The following is a 17021-nucleotide window of genomic DNA, read 5'->3' on the forward strand; positions in this document are numbered from 1 at the left end:
ACCAATGGCTACCCCCCCCCCAAAAAAAAAATCCAAAAAATACTTAACCCCGTTATCCACAACCCACCATCTCCTCCCCTTCACAAAAAAGATTACTCTAAATCCATCATCATTCCCTACATCCGAGGCACCTCGGAAAAAATCAACAAAATCTTAAAAAAACATGACTTGACCACTTGTTACAGACCACATAGAAACTTGGCATCCTTTATCCGCTACACTAAAGACCAACCACTTCCCCTAGACCTACCTGGTGTATACCAGGTCCCTGGCAGCTGTAAATTGTCCTACTTTGGCCAAACAGGCAGGACAGCAAATATCAGAATCTCAGAACACAAGGATTACATCCGATTTCAGCAGTACAGCCACTCTGGACTTGCAGACCACGCTCTGGATACCCGCCACAGAATAAGATGGAAGAAAGCCACAGTAATACACCGTAGCAAGTTCAAATATGAAAGACTATTCATGGAATCAGCCTCAGCCCTTAGGAACATGCCAAACCCCAACAAATTTGGATGCATGAGACTGCCCCAAATTTGGGAAACATTTATCAGAAGAACTTCAGCCCAAAAACTACCAATATAACCCGCTAGGAGGCACCATCAGGACTTTAGGAAAACGTTAGCATCCTAGCTTCGGTTCTCATTTGCTGTTATGTAGTACTTGTGTGCACTTGTCTTTGTAATAAGTTCCCAAGAAGATGGCAACGTGAAGTTTGCCGAAATATCGGAAAGTCTATATTAAAGTTTATTTAATTTATATTTCTAGTGTACGCTGTCAATTCCTTAATTATTAGTTATCATGTTTAACCAGCGTATAAGCCTCTCAACAAGAATAGACTGATTGAGCAAATCACAAAAGGCTAAAGTTGGAACCTCCATGCATTTGCAGTCTTCACAGATGTTGCAAAGGCATCAAGGCCTGCTTTATAAACTCATAGAATTCAACCAATTAAGCTAATAAAAATAATAGATGCATACCTCAAAGACAGATTTATGCAAATCAAAATAAATGAAATTGCATCAACTAGACGCAAAATCCTGGCTGGTGTGCCTCAGGGCTCTCTCCCCCCCCCCCCCTTTATTTTCGATTTACATAGCTGACATCACCCAAAACCCTAGTACAACCATCACTGCACTGTATGCAGATGACACCGCTCTAGTAGCAAGATCACTCAGCCCCTGATGTCAATCAATAGACTCCAAAGTAGTATTCACATACTAGAAAAGTGGCTGATGGACTGAAGGATTCAAGTTAAATCCCCTAAAAAGCTCAGCTATAATGTTTCCAAAAAGAAGGTCCAGAGCAAGAAGGACATACACCTATTAGGAGTCAAGATTCCATGGCAGACTGAAGTTAAATATTTAGGCGTGCTGTTTGACAAAAAACTTGAATTCACCAATCACATAAAACACATAGGTTCGAAGACGTCTAAAGCAATCGCGCAACTCTACCCCATGATCAACAGCAGAAGCAAGCTGGATGTACATAACAAACTACTTATATATAAGATGATAATACGCCCAGTCATCACTTACGCATCTCCTGCTTGGAGCCATACCTAGAATACAAATATTCAAAAACTGCAGAGGATACAGAGCAAATGCCTGAGGACGATTCTGGATGCCCCATAGTTCATAAGAAACTCTCAGATTCACAGAGAAGTCAACATTCCTTATATTTCCTCCCTTCTCCACGATCTAGCAGAAAAGTTCTTCATCAAGGCAATAATCATCCAAACCCCCCTGATCAAACAAGCTTCGGACTACAATGAAGCGGAATACTACAAATATAAAAGACCCAAATAAATCTTACGTTCAGCTGAATGCAGCTAATCTCAATGCGCTCACAGGGCAAGCCTAGACCTCAATAACACTCCACTCAAAGAATCTCCCTTACACACAAAGGGGAATATGAAAAGCATTAGTGCTTCACCCATCAAACCAGCAATGTTCTGCGAACAATGATATCTCTTATAGGTCTGGCTCCTACTGATGAGATGAGTTTAGTAATGATCCCTTTGGGTCACTAATTTTTGGAGAGGAATTCCTCACTTTAACATACCTCAATAAATCAATTTTTTTAAGTTAAAATAAATGAATGCCACTACTCGGACCGAAACCGGTCTCTGAGTAGTGGCTTCCATAATGCATTGCATTATACACATCTGAAAGGTGTGTTATTTGTATTATGGAATACTAAGGCAACTGATGTGAAGTCGTTAGCCTCTACGAGTATATACAAGTAGCCCAATCGTGAAGCTATTTCACTCGCAAACATTGTTTACTTACACTTGGATAAAGGATTAAACCAAAAATATAATTTCTTGGCATCTTTCATTCATATTCTTTGATATGGAAGATTGTCCAGGAAATGTCTTGATATGCTTTAGCTGTCTGAATGTTGGTTATGTCTGGATATTTTGTTTATGACGAGTCGGAGAAATAATGGAAAAGTCACGATTGAAACCAACTAACACATGAATGAAAATATGATTTAAAAAGATTTTAAAAAATCTCATTTTCATTCATGACTTAACCACCTTTTGTTTATCGTGTCTTAAGAAACTCAAAAAGATGTACAAACTTTCTCAAAAGATGCTTTTATAAACCAAATAGGCTATCGAAATAAGAGGATGTGCGACGTCTCCGTTCCCGTTGGTATTTTCAAGATACGCTTGTCTGTAGCTACTCGGGAGTTAGTCAGATTCATATAGGGGTGGCAGAGTTACCATCCTGAAAATATGGATGTTTTTCATCCTACAAAACAAATCAGCAGGAAAACACACGCAGTAACATAATTGCCTTAATTGCCACCAACCAACCTAGCCAAAACTCGTAGCTTCTAATTTAACACTTTTCCATTATTTTATTGCGTCAATAGGACCTCTATTTAATCTATTTAACATCAACTGAATGATTAAAATAATAATACATTTAAGTACATCCTCTAACATCGTAGATAATAATACTGTAATAACTAGTTGTTTAATAGAGACATGCGCGTTAGACAACGATGACTTCAAAGGCCGGAAAAGGCCACGCTAGGCCTAAATCCTTAATATGCATGATGATGATGCGTTAGACATACTTTTTTTTTTTTTTTTTTTTTTTGGAATAACGGTTTCGCACATGTAAGATAAAAACTAAATATGATTTATTACTCCTATATATTTCGCTCAATATGTCACGAGATTCTTTCAGGAAGAAAGCAGGAAAATTGGCATCAGCATTTAAATTCTGAATACAAGAATGATTCGTTCTGAATACAAGAATATATGCGCCAAGTGATTCCAAGGCACGTGATATTATACATATCACGTGTCTTGGTCGCATCTGTCCGATAGGAGAAAACACTATTAGAGTTCAGAGAAGTGGGAATAGATGCATAATTATTTTTAAAATAATAATTTAAAAAATATAAGCAATTAACAGCATGTATGCCTATTTCTAAGTTTGGAAAGTGATTGCTGTTATAATTGTTTACATATTTTTTTTAATATTATTTTTAAATTAATTAATTATACATCTATTCCCACTTCTCTAAGCACGAATAGTGTTTCCTGTAATTTTTTTTTTTTTTTTTTTAACTACTCTAGCCAACTTTCACTACACGTTATTATAACGTGTTACTTAGATGCGACTACCTGTTAGTACCACTCCCAACCGACTGTCGCCTAGTCTGCCGCTGGGGGGGGGGGGGGTATTATTCTTGACTGTAGAAGCGTATGTTCACGGTGCCAGTTTGCGGGATGAAAAACGCCAGATAAAACTGGTGGAAAAACCCTACTGCCCAAGACCGGCTAAGTTGGCTATGCCTGAGGAAGATTCTCAACGTCTTCGACGGGAATCGAACCTGGAACACTCCTTCCCCAGGCATATGGTTGCGAAGCGCAAAGCCACTAACTAGGCTAACTGCGCGGACTACTCTAGCCAACTACCAAGTGAAAATCTCAGAAAATCCCCAAGCGCCGCATGTTTCCATGGCAACAAGAAACTTTTAAGAATTGAGTGTACGATCGCTTTTAACGCGCTATATATATATATATATATATATATATATATATATATATATATATATATATATATATATATATATATATATATATATATATATATATATATTAGCACATTTACACAAGTTAAGGGCTAATTTTGTAACAACGCCTACAATGCAATTCAGTTGACCGCAAGTAAATTAGCGATTCTTTTTTTAGGAACGTTCGTAAGTGAACAGCATCTATTACCTTCGTTGCATCTGTCTGTCCATCGGCATTAAACAACTCGAGAACAGATGAGCCTTAATATTCAAGACTTTGAGAAAAAACTGTCAAGCAATTTTAATTCTTGTTAAAATTAGAAAACATTTACTACCAGTGAACATGAAGATCAAAGTACATTTTTCTCTGTGCAAGTGACGAGAGGAATTTCACTGCTCGAGATACGCAAGCAATGGAGTTACCTTTAGGCTTCATAAATAACACCTGTCGTTTTATTAATTTTCAGAAAGGAATCATGTACGATTTCGACAACACTGCCTAAAAAAATTAAGGATTTTTTGAAAGAAAGGTGAGTCTGCAGACGATAATGCCAGAGATTCCTCTTGGAAACTTTTTTTTTTTTTTTTTTTTTGCATCTACACACTGCCACTGTGCATCGATGTCGAAGGACTTTCTATCTTTGGACGCATCCCCAATGCAGGAGTGCGGCAAGTCTCTGTTCAGTGTCTTGCCCTCTTTTTCATATACAGTATATGAATGAAGTTTTTTGACTGACCAATAACACCAATCATATGGCATATTCCGGTAATTGGACCACATTTTTTAATTAAGCTAAAAACACAATAAAGAAATAAAACCCGACAAGTTTTCGTAAGTCGTTTGACTTACATCTTCAAGCGTAAAAGGTAACTTAAAGTTTAAAACACAAAAAAGAGAAATTATTAAGAATATTTCATATTATACAGTTGTAGCCGTCTGACTATTCATAAAATTAAAAATCAGAATGCAGATTCAAAGCAGTGCTGAGTTTAAATAATGCTGGATGATGCCACGTTGTTGTTCACGTTCATAATATCAGAAGGCCGACTGAGGTATATTTTTTATAAAAGCTGACTAAAGTTGGTGTAGAATTAAGCCTTGATTTTTATTGCATTGTGTTGGAATTTTAAGCATGTTTGCAGCTTCTTTAAAATTTCCTTATGTAACAATTTTTTTTTCTATGTAAGACATGTTTGTTTTCTGCCAGAGTACATTGCGGCCGGTGGAAGTGAAAAAAATATATATACCTCAGTCAGACCTCGGACATTATGAACGTGAACAACAGAATAGCATCATCCAGCATTGTTTAAACTCAGACTGCTTTGAATCTGCATTCTGATTTTTAATTTTATGAATAGTCAGACGGCTACAACTGTATAGTATGAACTATTCTTAATAATTTCTCTTTTTTGTGTTTTAAACTTTAAGTTACCTTTTACCCCCTGAAGATGTAAGTCAAACGACTTACGAAACTTGTCGGGTTTTATTTCTTTATTGTGTTTTCAGCTTAATAAAAAAATGTGGTCCAATTACCGGAATATGCCTTATGAACTTCTAAACTACAGAAACCTCCACTTAACAACCCCAATCATAGTTTTGCTGGTGATCGAAATAGTACACTCCGTTCCTCCTACTTAATTATTTGACAATTCCCGAAGTGCTCAAACATCCCAAGATTCAATAACCCTTACAATCAAACACCTTCGTTCCATTCTCCAGAGGGGGTTAGGATAACCGTTCACTTTCAGTACTAACACAACGCACAGGCCTGCATTTTTTTTTTTTTTCTGGATTAAATATTAAGTAATTCACCTTCCCTTACCATTGGACAAACCAAAGAAAGGATCATACTTTTTTTTTTCTGACTGTAGTTTCTTCTCACATGCAAACAGTCATATCAGTTGCTTCCTCAGCTTCTAAAAAAACGTGATATCCTTTCGGGCTCAGGATGTTACTTTTCACCCACCTTCCTGAAATCCACCCAACCTTAGAATGTAGAGTAAAAATAGTCCAGGCGATCAATGATCCCCTCTCTCTTACCGACTCACTTCAAGCACGGGCTAAAATACGATCCATCTCATTCTTGTCTCTACACTTCTCAATAGACGCTGCTCCACCGAACTGGCATTCATAAATCCTTCGTTTTCCGCTAAGAATGCTAAAACACGAGCTGCAACTACCAATGTCCAACTGCAAACATATCGAATAAGGTACCGTGTGAGAGCAGGAATTAAGGAAAGCGAATTATATATATATATACACACATACATATATATATATATATATATATATATATATGTATGTGTGTGTGTGTGTGTTAAAGATATCAAGCTATTTTAAACCTGGTTTTACTCCATTTTCCAAGTAAGCAAATAGACAAGTCAAGTTTGCGCCTGCAAGTCTAGCTGACCCTGCACGTAGTGCAAGACCAAGGCAACTCATGGTAAAAGTAGAATAAGCTATGATCACTAATCTTAATATTTCTTGGTCTTGCACTACGTGAAAGACCAAGTTACTAAAGTTTGCGCCTGCAAGTGTTGCAAGCGCAAACTTTACTTGTTTGTCTGTTTGCTTACTTGGGAAATGGAGTAAAACCAGGTTTAAAATAACTTGGTATCTTTAACATTTATTATACCCAAGGTAAAATATTTTCTACATTTATATCTCCTCCTGAGATTTTTATTTAATAAGGTTAAAACACCTTATGGTAACTTGTTCTGGTAAAATATTTATAAGCGCTGTATTACTAAAATCTTGCTATTTCTAGCCTGGCTCCCACTGACGAAACCTCGATAGAGGTCGGAACTGATGGGGGCTGGCTTTGAGAGGCTCTGCTTGGGGAAAGGTTTTTGCCCGTCTCTAAGTAGGGCCACTGCTGAGATTATGGCTCTGGCTGGTGGTGGGGGTGAGCCTGCCACTGGGTAGAGCTAACTCTGAGAAGTTCTCGGTGACGGGGTAAGCCTGTGGAACAACGCTGAGTTGGACGGTCTTTCGGCCACTATGGAGTGATCTAGGGATCGTCCTAATTTTTAGAGAGGTCTTTACTTAAATACACCTCAGAAAAGGTTGAAACCGGTGGGGGCTCTGCCTGGGGATAGGTTTTTGCCTGTCTCTGAGTGGGGCCATCGTTGAGATTATGGCTCGGCTTGGTGGTGTGCCTACCACTGGGTAGAGCCAATACTGAGAAGTTCTTCTCGGTGAAGGGGTGAGCCTGTCATTGAGTGGAACAACGCAGAGTTGTGCGATCTTTCGGGATCGTCTTATTTTTAGAGCCCGTTTCACTTTTACATTCAAAAAAGGTTAAAACTGGTGAGGGCCATTATGAGTTCGCTCTCTTAATGTTTTTGCCTTAAGGGAGCAATTTGAGTCTCTGGGGAAAGTGTTCTCCGGTGAGGGGCTTTGTCGGTGAATGCTTTTCTTCGGAATATGAGCGGTTCTGCTCGGTGGTAGTGTGTGGGTGGAAGGCCATCACTGAGTGGAGCCAACGCTGAGATAGACGGTCTTTCGCCCACGATTGAGTGGCCTAGGGATCGTCCGAATTTTTAGAGACGGCTTTACTTATTCATAAGGTCGAAACCGGTCTGGGTAGTGGCCCCTTGCCTTTAATACAAAGCATCATACATCACCTCCAGGAGATGTGCTTTGCATTAAGGGTAAATATTAAGATTAGTGATTAGAGCTTAATCTACTTTTACCATGAGTTGCCTTGGTCTTCCACTACGCGCAGGGTTAGCTAGACTTGCAGGCGTAAACTTGACTTGTTTGTCTGTTTGCTTGCTTGGGAAATGGAGTAAAACCAGGTTTAAAATAACTTGGTATCTTTAACATTTATTATACCCAAGGTAAAATACTTTCTACATATATATATACACACACACACACACGTATATGGGGGGGGGGGGGGGTTTCTGGAAAGTTCTGATAAACACTTAAAACAAAAATTAATTAATTTTATGTAGAATTGGAATTTATCTATATTGAATATTCAGTATCAGAGATGTCATACTGAATATTCAATGACGTCTTAAAAAAGTCTTTCAAAGGCATACAGTATGTTCATTCCAAAAGTTACGCATAAATGTAACATTCGTACAGATCAGATTCCTGGTCTGGTTACAGGGATAACAAGAACTAGTGAAACCTTTTTTTTTTTTTATTACATTTAGGGCAATAATCTTTTAGCTTATTCTGCCAGATTCGTTTTCTGTCTCTGTTACGTTTGAATGCATGCTGAAATGCAATTCCTTCTGTTTTCACAAAAACAGAACAACAACAAAAAAAAAAAAAACTGGGCTGTGAAATGAACTGCAGATATTCATTACTCTTTTCCGCATTTTGGTGAAGATCCACGACTGTACAACTAGACCGCGGTACCATTTACACCGCTATACGTTTCCAACGTATAACTTAAATAGCCTGGTCAACAGACGATGGCAGTGTAGAAGAAATGCATGAGTGAACTGAAGGTGCACTTTATAAGTGCAGGTGTGTGTGTGTGTAAAGGGGGGGGGGGGGGAGCCAAGGTTTATGGAATTATTTCCAGCGGGTAAAAAAATTGTCCTTACCCGCTCCCTTCTACAAAACGCATTCAGCTTCTCTTTTAAAATAAACAGAAATAACTGCAGAATTTGACCCATCTGTATACTCCGAAACAATAACAGTAACAAACAAAATAAATAAATAATTACTTTTTATAATTTAAACTGGCTGTTTTTTTTTTTCGATTATACTGACATATTGCTAATAGAAATCTCAACATACTTGTTATCTCAATCCATACCAGAAGTGTTTTCAACGTTTGAGAAAACAAAAAGGTTTTTCACAATATGCCAAATGAATAAAGCACTGAGATTTAGTGTGTATATATATATATATATATATATATATATAAACAAGTGATACCAGTGTCATTTAACCCCATTTCTGTGCATAAAATTTACTCAAGCTGATCATCATTTTCCTCTACAATAATTTTAAAAGTTTAAATCTGATAAAATACGGTTAAAAGTTGCTGCGATAATTAGACTGTTAAATAGGAATTTAAAAATTGAAGCAACTTTTTGGGAAGATTAAAATAGTCTTCAAACGAGATTCCGATAATAATACTGAAACAGCCATTTTCGAAAATACAATTATGAAGAATCTGTATTATGTAGTTTCAATATTTAATTCTTAATGTCTTTGCCATTTCATTGTTATTATTATTATTTTTCTCTGTTATTATATGCTCAGGGTCAGCAGGACTCTTGGGAAAAAACTGCTCCGGCTTCCTTTAGGTCTCCTCCCATAATAAAGGAGCATGCGCAACATCACATAGTAGCTGCCGAACAAAATAATCAGAACTGTGGTACCAATACTTTCATTGCCACAGCATGTCATCAAGGGGAAACAATATTTACAGTGTTAAAATAAATGTTAAATTACCAAAATATTGCAAGGAGGAAAAAACGTCCTTTCGCTTTGCCTAAAAACACGAATAAAATTGGATGATTTTCGAAATAATAGCTTGCGGTTCGGGTTTTTCAGGAAGGCAAATACACTATTTATTATTGTGAGCACACTCGTCGTGGTCTATTTTTGTGACTTTTTTTTTTTTTTTAATATCATATCAGCTCAGCGATTACGCAATTCTTTATCTTCTTCCTCCCACCTCATCAAGTTATGTAGCATATCCTTATTCTATACAATACTCACAAATCGTTTGTTTATAAACACCTAAGTTGCAACTTCTTCAATTTCTTACGAAATGAGAGAAGTCAAATGAAACCGTGAACAAGTGTGTAAAGCCAAGAATATCAGAAAATAAAATAAATAAAAAAATACTGAACGCATCGAGGAATGGATGGAAGTGATTCCAGATGTTCATTTTATTTGAATAACTAGCATTTGTCGACATTTCTCTCATTAGAAACTAAGATATACTTTACAAATAATTAGTACCATAGAATATTCACTTTTAACCATTATTTACTGGAGGAAACGAATATAAATAAGTCCCATAATTTCTATCCGTTTATTGCTCAAGTACTGTGATTAGATTACTAGGTCCTAGACTGAGTGCAATAAAATTTAACGACCTTTTCCATTTTTAAGTGACAATGTACAATAATGTTTTGAGATTTTCGTCAAAAAGAAGAAAGAAAAAAAAAGTTAAAAGATGAGATCGCATTTTAACTGAATTTTCTGTAACAAAAGTATATTTATAAATAAGTGTCATGAGAACAGCTTATTATCATTGTTTATTGTCTTCAGGAACCGGAAATCAATTGTTTAGTTCCTCTACAAGATGATGTATTAATATGCTACATGATTGTACAGGTTCTTTCTACTTCCCGAAAGAAAACAATGCATCTTTACATGTAAAATATACAGAAAAAAAGAAAAAAAAAAAAAGCGTTCCTAGTAGTACAAAGCTAATGTTTAGGGTTTCCAGAACCCTAAGCATTAACTAAGTATTATTCAGTTGAGCATTAAATGGATAGAAATTATGGGACTAATTCGTATTCATCGTTTCCTCCAGTAAATAAGGGTTAAAAATGAATATTCTATGATACTAATTATTTGTGAAAATAATTCTTTATCTTAATAGAAACTTTATTAAAATAGAAACTATATCGTAGTTTCTAAGGGAAGAAATGTCGACAAATGCTAGTTATTCAGATAAAATGAAATAAATTTAGTTTTATTTGAAATCCTCGGAAATATCAAAATAATAATAAAGACTGGATTTATTGTGCAAATGCTGTTCATCTAAGCTTTACACATTGCTACCTTTGTATGCTACTTCCCCCCCCCCCCCCTAAAAATCCGTTTTCACAAAATGTGTAAGCAGTTGATTCGTTTTTGTCAATCGATCATATAACAACTTAGCTCTGTTTTGGCTGAACGCATTTTGTATTTCAGAACTTTTATAACAATTTGTCTAGTCAACGTAATTTTGGCCTCAAATGAATCATTTGCAGGAAGAAAAAACGTTTCAAAATAATACAAGAATAGCTTTGCTGCTATCGAACGGAAATGAGTTAAATTTAACATTCATAATTTGATTTCAAAATGATACAAAATCAAACAATGTACAAAACTGAGGCAATGCACCTTGAAATAATTCAAGTAAAATCTCGGCTCTGGATAAGTGGAATCACTGAAATTGCTATTTACAGTCTCAGCTGCAAATTTTTGAATAATCTCAGTTTGGATATGAATAGGATTCATTTCAGTAGCGAAATCACACAAAACGATACGAAATTGTATATTACGATGAAATCAAATCTGCTGTAGATTCAGTTGCTGATAAACAGAATGCTAATATAATACATTTCTTGTTATGATCGTCTTGCATCATTTGCATACTTGTTTTTAAAATTAGAAGCAGAATTGTATTTAGAATTAAAAAAGCTTAATGTATGAAAAACAGTATAAGCAAACATTTAGAAAACTTTAAATTAAAATACGTGTTTGACTTACCGCAAGAAATTTGCATCCAGCCACAGATGTGAAACACTGTAGAGGAATGAAAAACAAAAAATAGCAACATAGAACATATGCAGATTAGGATTATTGTAACCGACAAGCCTACAAACACCGTAGCTGCTCGAAACGCTGGAGACGGGATAGTACTAAAGTCGTCTAGTCGACCTTCACAAACGACATCTTGACCGTCCTGAACAAGAAGACAAGCTTGCCACAGTCCAAAATACCCCGTTCCTTTGCTGGTTGGAGTGTCCCCTAACCAGTGAGGCTGAAGAAATACAACTGCATTAATAATAGCAAAACAAATTGTGAAAACTCCCCAAAGTACACCAATTGCTTTTGAATTTCTTAAGTAATTTGCATGATAAAGGCCAGTATCAGATGAATATTCATATCTAGGATCCATCTTATTATGTTGGTGATCCTAGTTACAAACGCTTGCCATTATTATGTGTACATCTTAAATGGCAACGCAATTGAAAGCGCAGTGTGACACGGTGCAGCTATTTCTAAGCCTAACGGCAGACTACCTGCTTGATTGACCCTCTCTTAGTATGTGCACGGGGCAAGGCCCTACCTGCGCCGATGGTAACCAATGGCCGTGAAGCGTTTTACTAACCTCAGGGTAGGCCTTAACGTAAAACTGAGGTCAAAACAGGAAACATCTTGCCTTAGTCTGTACGATGTAAGCGGCAGATGTTACGTGTCTCCTTCTGGTACACTTGACACAATGAACGAACGACTTATAAACACCACAGTAATATGTTCGTGAAAAAAGTAGTATGACAACTATTAAGTTTATGAGGCTGCGGTCATCTGAATTAACAATGGGTTTTATAAATAAACAAACTAGAATTTAAAAACAAAAATATTATTTAAATTAAATCCCACATTGTTTTAAAACCGAATAAGAAACTCAAAGATTGGAATCAGAGAGTTTCATGCCGAATATAGTAAACTATAAAAATATCGGCAATTACTAGCGTGAGCTAATACTCGCAGTAAAGATGGTAAAGTTCTGATCGCTATTCTTGGTATTTTCCATAATGTAAAAACACATTTCCTAGGAAATGTATGCTGTTATTACATTATGGCGGGAGGTCACATCCCCGCCATAATGTAATAACAAAGGCCAAAAATATTATGAATATCGTTATGGAATTCAGAAGGAACTGGACTTCACGGTCATCGTTGCCTATCTCACCTCTTATATCAAGAATGTGCACTAATTTGTTGCAATCGTTGTCTCTCTTGAATTTCATATTTCTTATTTTTAAAGCCAATCTGCAGAATTATGTTTTGTAAGTTAACAATTATAAAGCGCTTGTTAACTTATGTAATAACAACCAGTGGTGTGTTATTAGGTAAATAATATATATATATATATATATATATATATATATATATATATATATATATATATATAAATCATTCCCATATATATTTATATATATATAAATCATTCCCATATATATATTTATATAAATCATTTCCTATCAACAATTTTCTTCCAAATTAAATCTTATTATTGTACAATTACTAATTACTATACCGATTAGTAATTAGGAAAGTAACTGTAATCAGTTACTAAATATTACGAAATTAAAGCGATTATTCACAACAAATAATCAAGTAATATTCGTCGAATTATTCTAAATATACAATATTGGATGATAAAGTAATACAGGCATTCGAAAATGTGAATGCCTGTTGCCTATCATAAATTACATTTCTCATAGCTCAGATAGTTGTAAGAAAGAATATGATTGCTTAAAATTGGATCTCGCCTTCTATATATATATCTATATATATAAACGCCTGATCCTATCAGTTTCCCACATGGCTTTCTTATTCAGCAAAGATGAAACAATTTCAAGGCAATCATTAAAAGGTATGTTCCACCATTTATGATTATAACAATCGAAACTGCGTTGTAGATAGGTTAGAATTTTTAACATACAAATATAATTTCGTTGATGTGATTTAATGCAAACTGCAGTACTTAGTTATTTTACAAAGCATCGCTAAAAACTTACAGGGTAGTGATTGATTTATTCATAATGAGGAAATCTGTGAAATTAATAGTTTTTTCCGTATGGATTTAACGCCCTTCAAAACTTTTTAAAGAGTCATAAAAGGTGCTAAATTACAATTACATTGTGATTATAGATACCAATTTAATATTACCATGGAAAAGAGTCTGCATTCTAGACTAGAGAGAGAGAGATCGAAGGAAGCTAAGGACAAGAATGATATTACCCAGGAAACTGCAGTTCACTGGTCACGTGACAAAAGTGGTGGACAACAGAAATAACTGGTAAGTTAAGGAGGATAAAAATCCCTTATTGTTTTTCAGCCAGTAAGCGAAACTACGATCTGAACGTTTCATGCCGACGAACTGTCGGCGGAACCAAGCGTAAGTGACCACTTGGTAGTGCCACACCAAGGCAACTCGTTGCAAAGGTGGAGCAAGATCCCTCACTATTCTTGATATTTTCTCATAATGTAAAAACACACAGCTCCTAGGAGATGTAGTAATATAGTGACAGTGACACACCTTTCTGGCAATCGTATAGCAAAAGTATGTAAGTTCTTTTCACTTAAACTCTGATATTCTAGGTCTAGCTACTCACTGATGAGACCTCAAAAAAGGTTGAAACCGGTCTGGGTAGTGACCTCTCCTCATAATGTAAAACAGTACTACATCTCCTAAGAGCTGTGTGTTTTTACATTATGAGAAAGTATCAAGAATAGTGAGGGATCTTGCTCCACCTTTGCAACGAGTTGCCTTGGTGTGGCACTACCAAGTGGTCACTTACGCTTGGTTCCGCCGACAGTTCGTCGGCATGAAACGTTCAGATCGTAGTTTTCGATCGTAGTTTCGCTTACTGGCTGAAAAACAATAAGGGATTTTTATCCCCCTTAACTTATCAACCTCGCCAGAAAAAAATAACCGTTTGGCTTTTCATCTTAGAAATAACTGGTATTTTGGGGATCACGCTGAGGAGTAGGAAGAGAGAAGTCGTTATTCTTATTATTAAGGAATATGAACTGACAAAAATCTTAACAACCGTTCTCTCGATAAAGTTCTGATTTGAGGAATGTGCCACAATCTTTTTTCAATTCCATTCCACTGAAATGTGCCAAGATTTTTTATTGCAGTGTGAGGATCCCTCAAAATGTGACGTATTCGTGCAGTGGGACCAGCCAAGTTTTTTGCAGGTATTAGGGCTTAGGCGGTGGTTTAAGCTTATAAGGTTTAAGCAGTAGCGTCGACAGGGTGTAGCATAGAGGCAGCCTGCCTCGCGGCATGGCTTAATAATGGCGTTCGTTCAGCCATATTGCGGTAGGCGGCGTCGCTACGCTAACAATTCCTGTTAGCTTAGCAAGTGCGGAAAGAAGTTTTTCCAAGCTTAAACTGATTAAAAATTATTTGCGAACAGCAGTGACCCAAGAAAGATTGGTTGGTTGGTCTAGCAACTATGTCGATAGAAGCGGAGATAGCTAATAGTTTAAATTTAGAAGTGCTTATAAACAGTTTTATTGTGCGATATCCCCGTAGAGCAAACATTTAATTAATATTATTATGTAATCGTTTTGTATCAATGTTTCTCTTGTAATAAAGCACAAAATAGCAATTGGAGATTTTCTTATATTTTTGTCTTATAATCCATCAGGGGCAATATTTAATTGTTTGCCTCAGGGCGCGATCTAATCTGGCGACGGCCCTGGGTTTAAGGGAATGAATGCGGCAAAAAATTAATTAAAAACAGATTTAATCGTTCTGATAACCAACCTAATCTAAATAAATATGATTGTGTTAAACTTTCCAAGAATGGGGAAACACTAATAGACCTCCCACCCAACAGCCAAGACTGTGAAACAACATCATACTAGACAGTTTTTGTATTGTATTCTAGATGACTTTGTAACAGAGACGAAATATCGGAACTGTTTTGCATGCGGTCTTCATTCCATTAAACCTAATTATGTTTTTTGCTTTCAGTTATCGACACAGATCTCGATCCACCTATTAGAACTTTGCATTTGAAGTTTATTTTATACACCACATATTTTCCAGGCGTTTTATAATATTAAAATCATTTTATAGCAACAGGCTCTGTTTTTGTAAACATTTTCTATAACCGATTCTAAAATTGCTTCAAAATTTAATAATCGGTTCAGAACCTGTTGCAGCTCATCGCTGGTTTCATGGAGATGTGGAAACAGCGCAGAGACAGATAACTAAGACGATATTAGGACTACGAAATTTTCAATACGAAGATAGGTTAAGGAATTATGGATTACACTTTGGGGGAAAAAAAAAAAGGTAGAAAAGTGGGATAATGATAGAAACATGTAACTTAGTAAAAAGAATTTACCGAATAGACAGATTGATCGGTGATTTTTTTTTTTTTTTTTTTGTTAATCATGGCAAGAGAGGAAAGAACCAGCAATGATCCATAGCAGGTTGAATAGGAGCGTAGTATGAAGAGCATAAGAAGCAAATTTTTCTCACAGTAAGTGCAAGATATTGTCTGAGACAATGATATGCATTGCATGAAATAGAATGATCTTACTTCGATGAATCATAGAACTCTATGGAGATAAAGAATTATTATTTTTTTTTAATGAAACTTGTTTTACAAAACAAAACTCTTATAATCTCAGTCATATGAATATTACTCGAATCTAATCCGACTCCTTTAAATGTAGAATATACGATTATAATTATGTTATGCTTTATTTTATAAGGCATATAAACATTTCAGCTTATAATCATGCATAAGTGTTCTACCTTGCAATAAGGATAATTTTCGATTGCACTGGTACCTTCTATTATCGTCCTCTAAATATTCAGAGAGAGAGAATATCTTATTGCATTTTTCTCTGTGAGAGATTCGTGAATATCAGATTGGTGTACACTGGAATATTACAGAAATGGATTGTCATTTGATTCTTCACAAGCTCTTGGTTTCTATGACTCTGAAGTCTGAAGTGAGCTCCTTTTCGAAGTAATTTTTTTTTTTTTTAAATTATACACTATTTAGAAGGAAATTAAACAGAATATATCTCATTTAAATATTACATTGATTCCACTCGTTTTTTTTTTTTTTTTGCAAGTGATATCAATTTGTATATTCTCTCTAAACGTTTCAAACTATTAAAAAAAAAATGAGAATTTATGGACTAATGTCAATGTATTTTTTGTAAGTTGATATTTTTTTTTTTTTTTTTTTTTTCGCTCGTTGTCATTCAATTCATTTCGACATTTTACGAATAAAAGTGAAACACCATCACTCGGCATTTTTACAAATTTCACCAATACACCAAATCAAGAGTAATATATGCAAAGCTCACCAGATCAATTTTCCCTATAATAAAATAATAAAATAAATAATAATAATAATAATAACATGAGGAAAGATCATAATAAGTTCAGCCTTAATTCAATGTATTCCTACTTCCAATATTAGCCCAATTTAGAAACCATTTTTCTATAAAGTGC

At 35.6% G+C, this 17021-nt stretch overlaps 1 protein-coding gene across 1 annotated transcript in view; it reads right to left on the bottom strand.

The window, feature by feature from the left end:
* Positions 1 to 12087, bottom strand: part of Tmhs (Tetraspan membrane protein in hair cell stereocilia) — an 87586-nt gene extending 75499 nt beyond the window's left edge. Inside the window, exon 1 of the mRNA XM_090406054.1 lies at positions 11507 to 12087. Within this exon, the coding sequence (XP_090262180.1) occupies positions 11507 to 11918 (412 nt within the window). The 5' untranslated portion in view covers positions 11919 to 12087. The remainder of the gene's footprint in view (positions 1 to 11506) is intronic.
* Positions 12088 to 17021: the final 4934 nt, after the last annotated feature.

Source organism: Typopeltis vanoorti, chromosome 2 (genome assembly GCF_054136105.1).
Source record: "Typopeltis vanoorti isolate ZY-2024b chromosome 2, IOZ_Tvanoo_1.0, whole genome shotgun sequence".
Taxonomy (NCBI): Eukaryota; Metazoa; Arthropoda; class Arachnida; order Uropygi; family Thelyphonidae; genus Typopeltis; species Typopeltis vanoorti.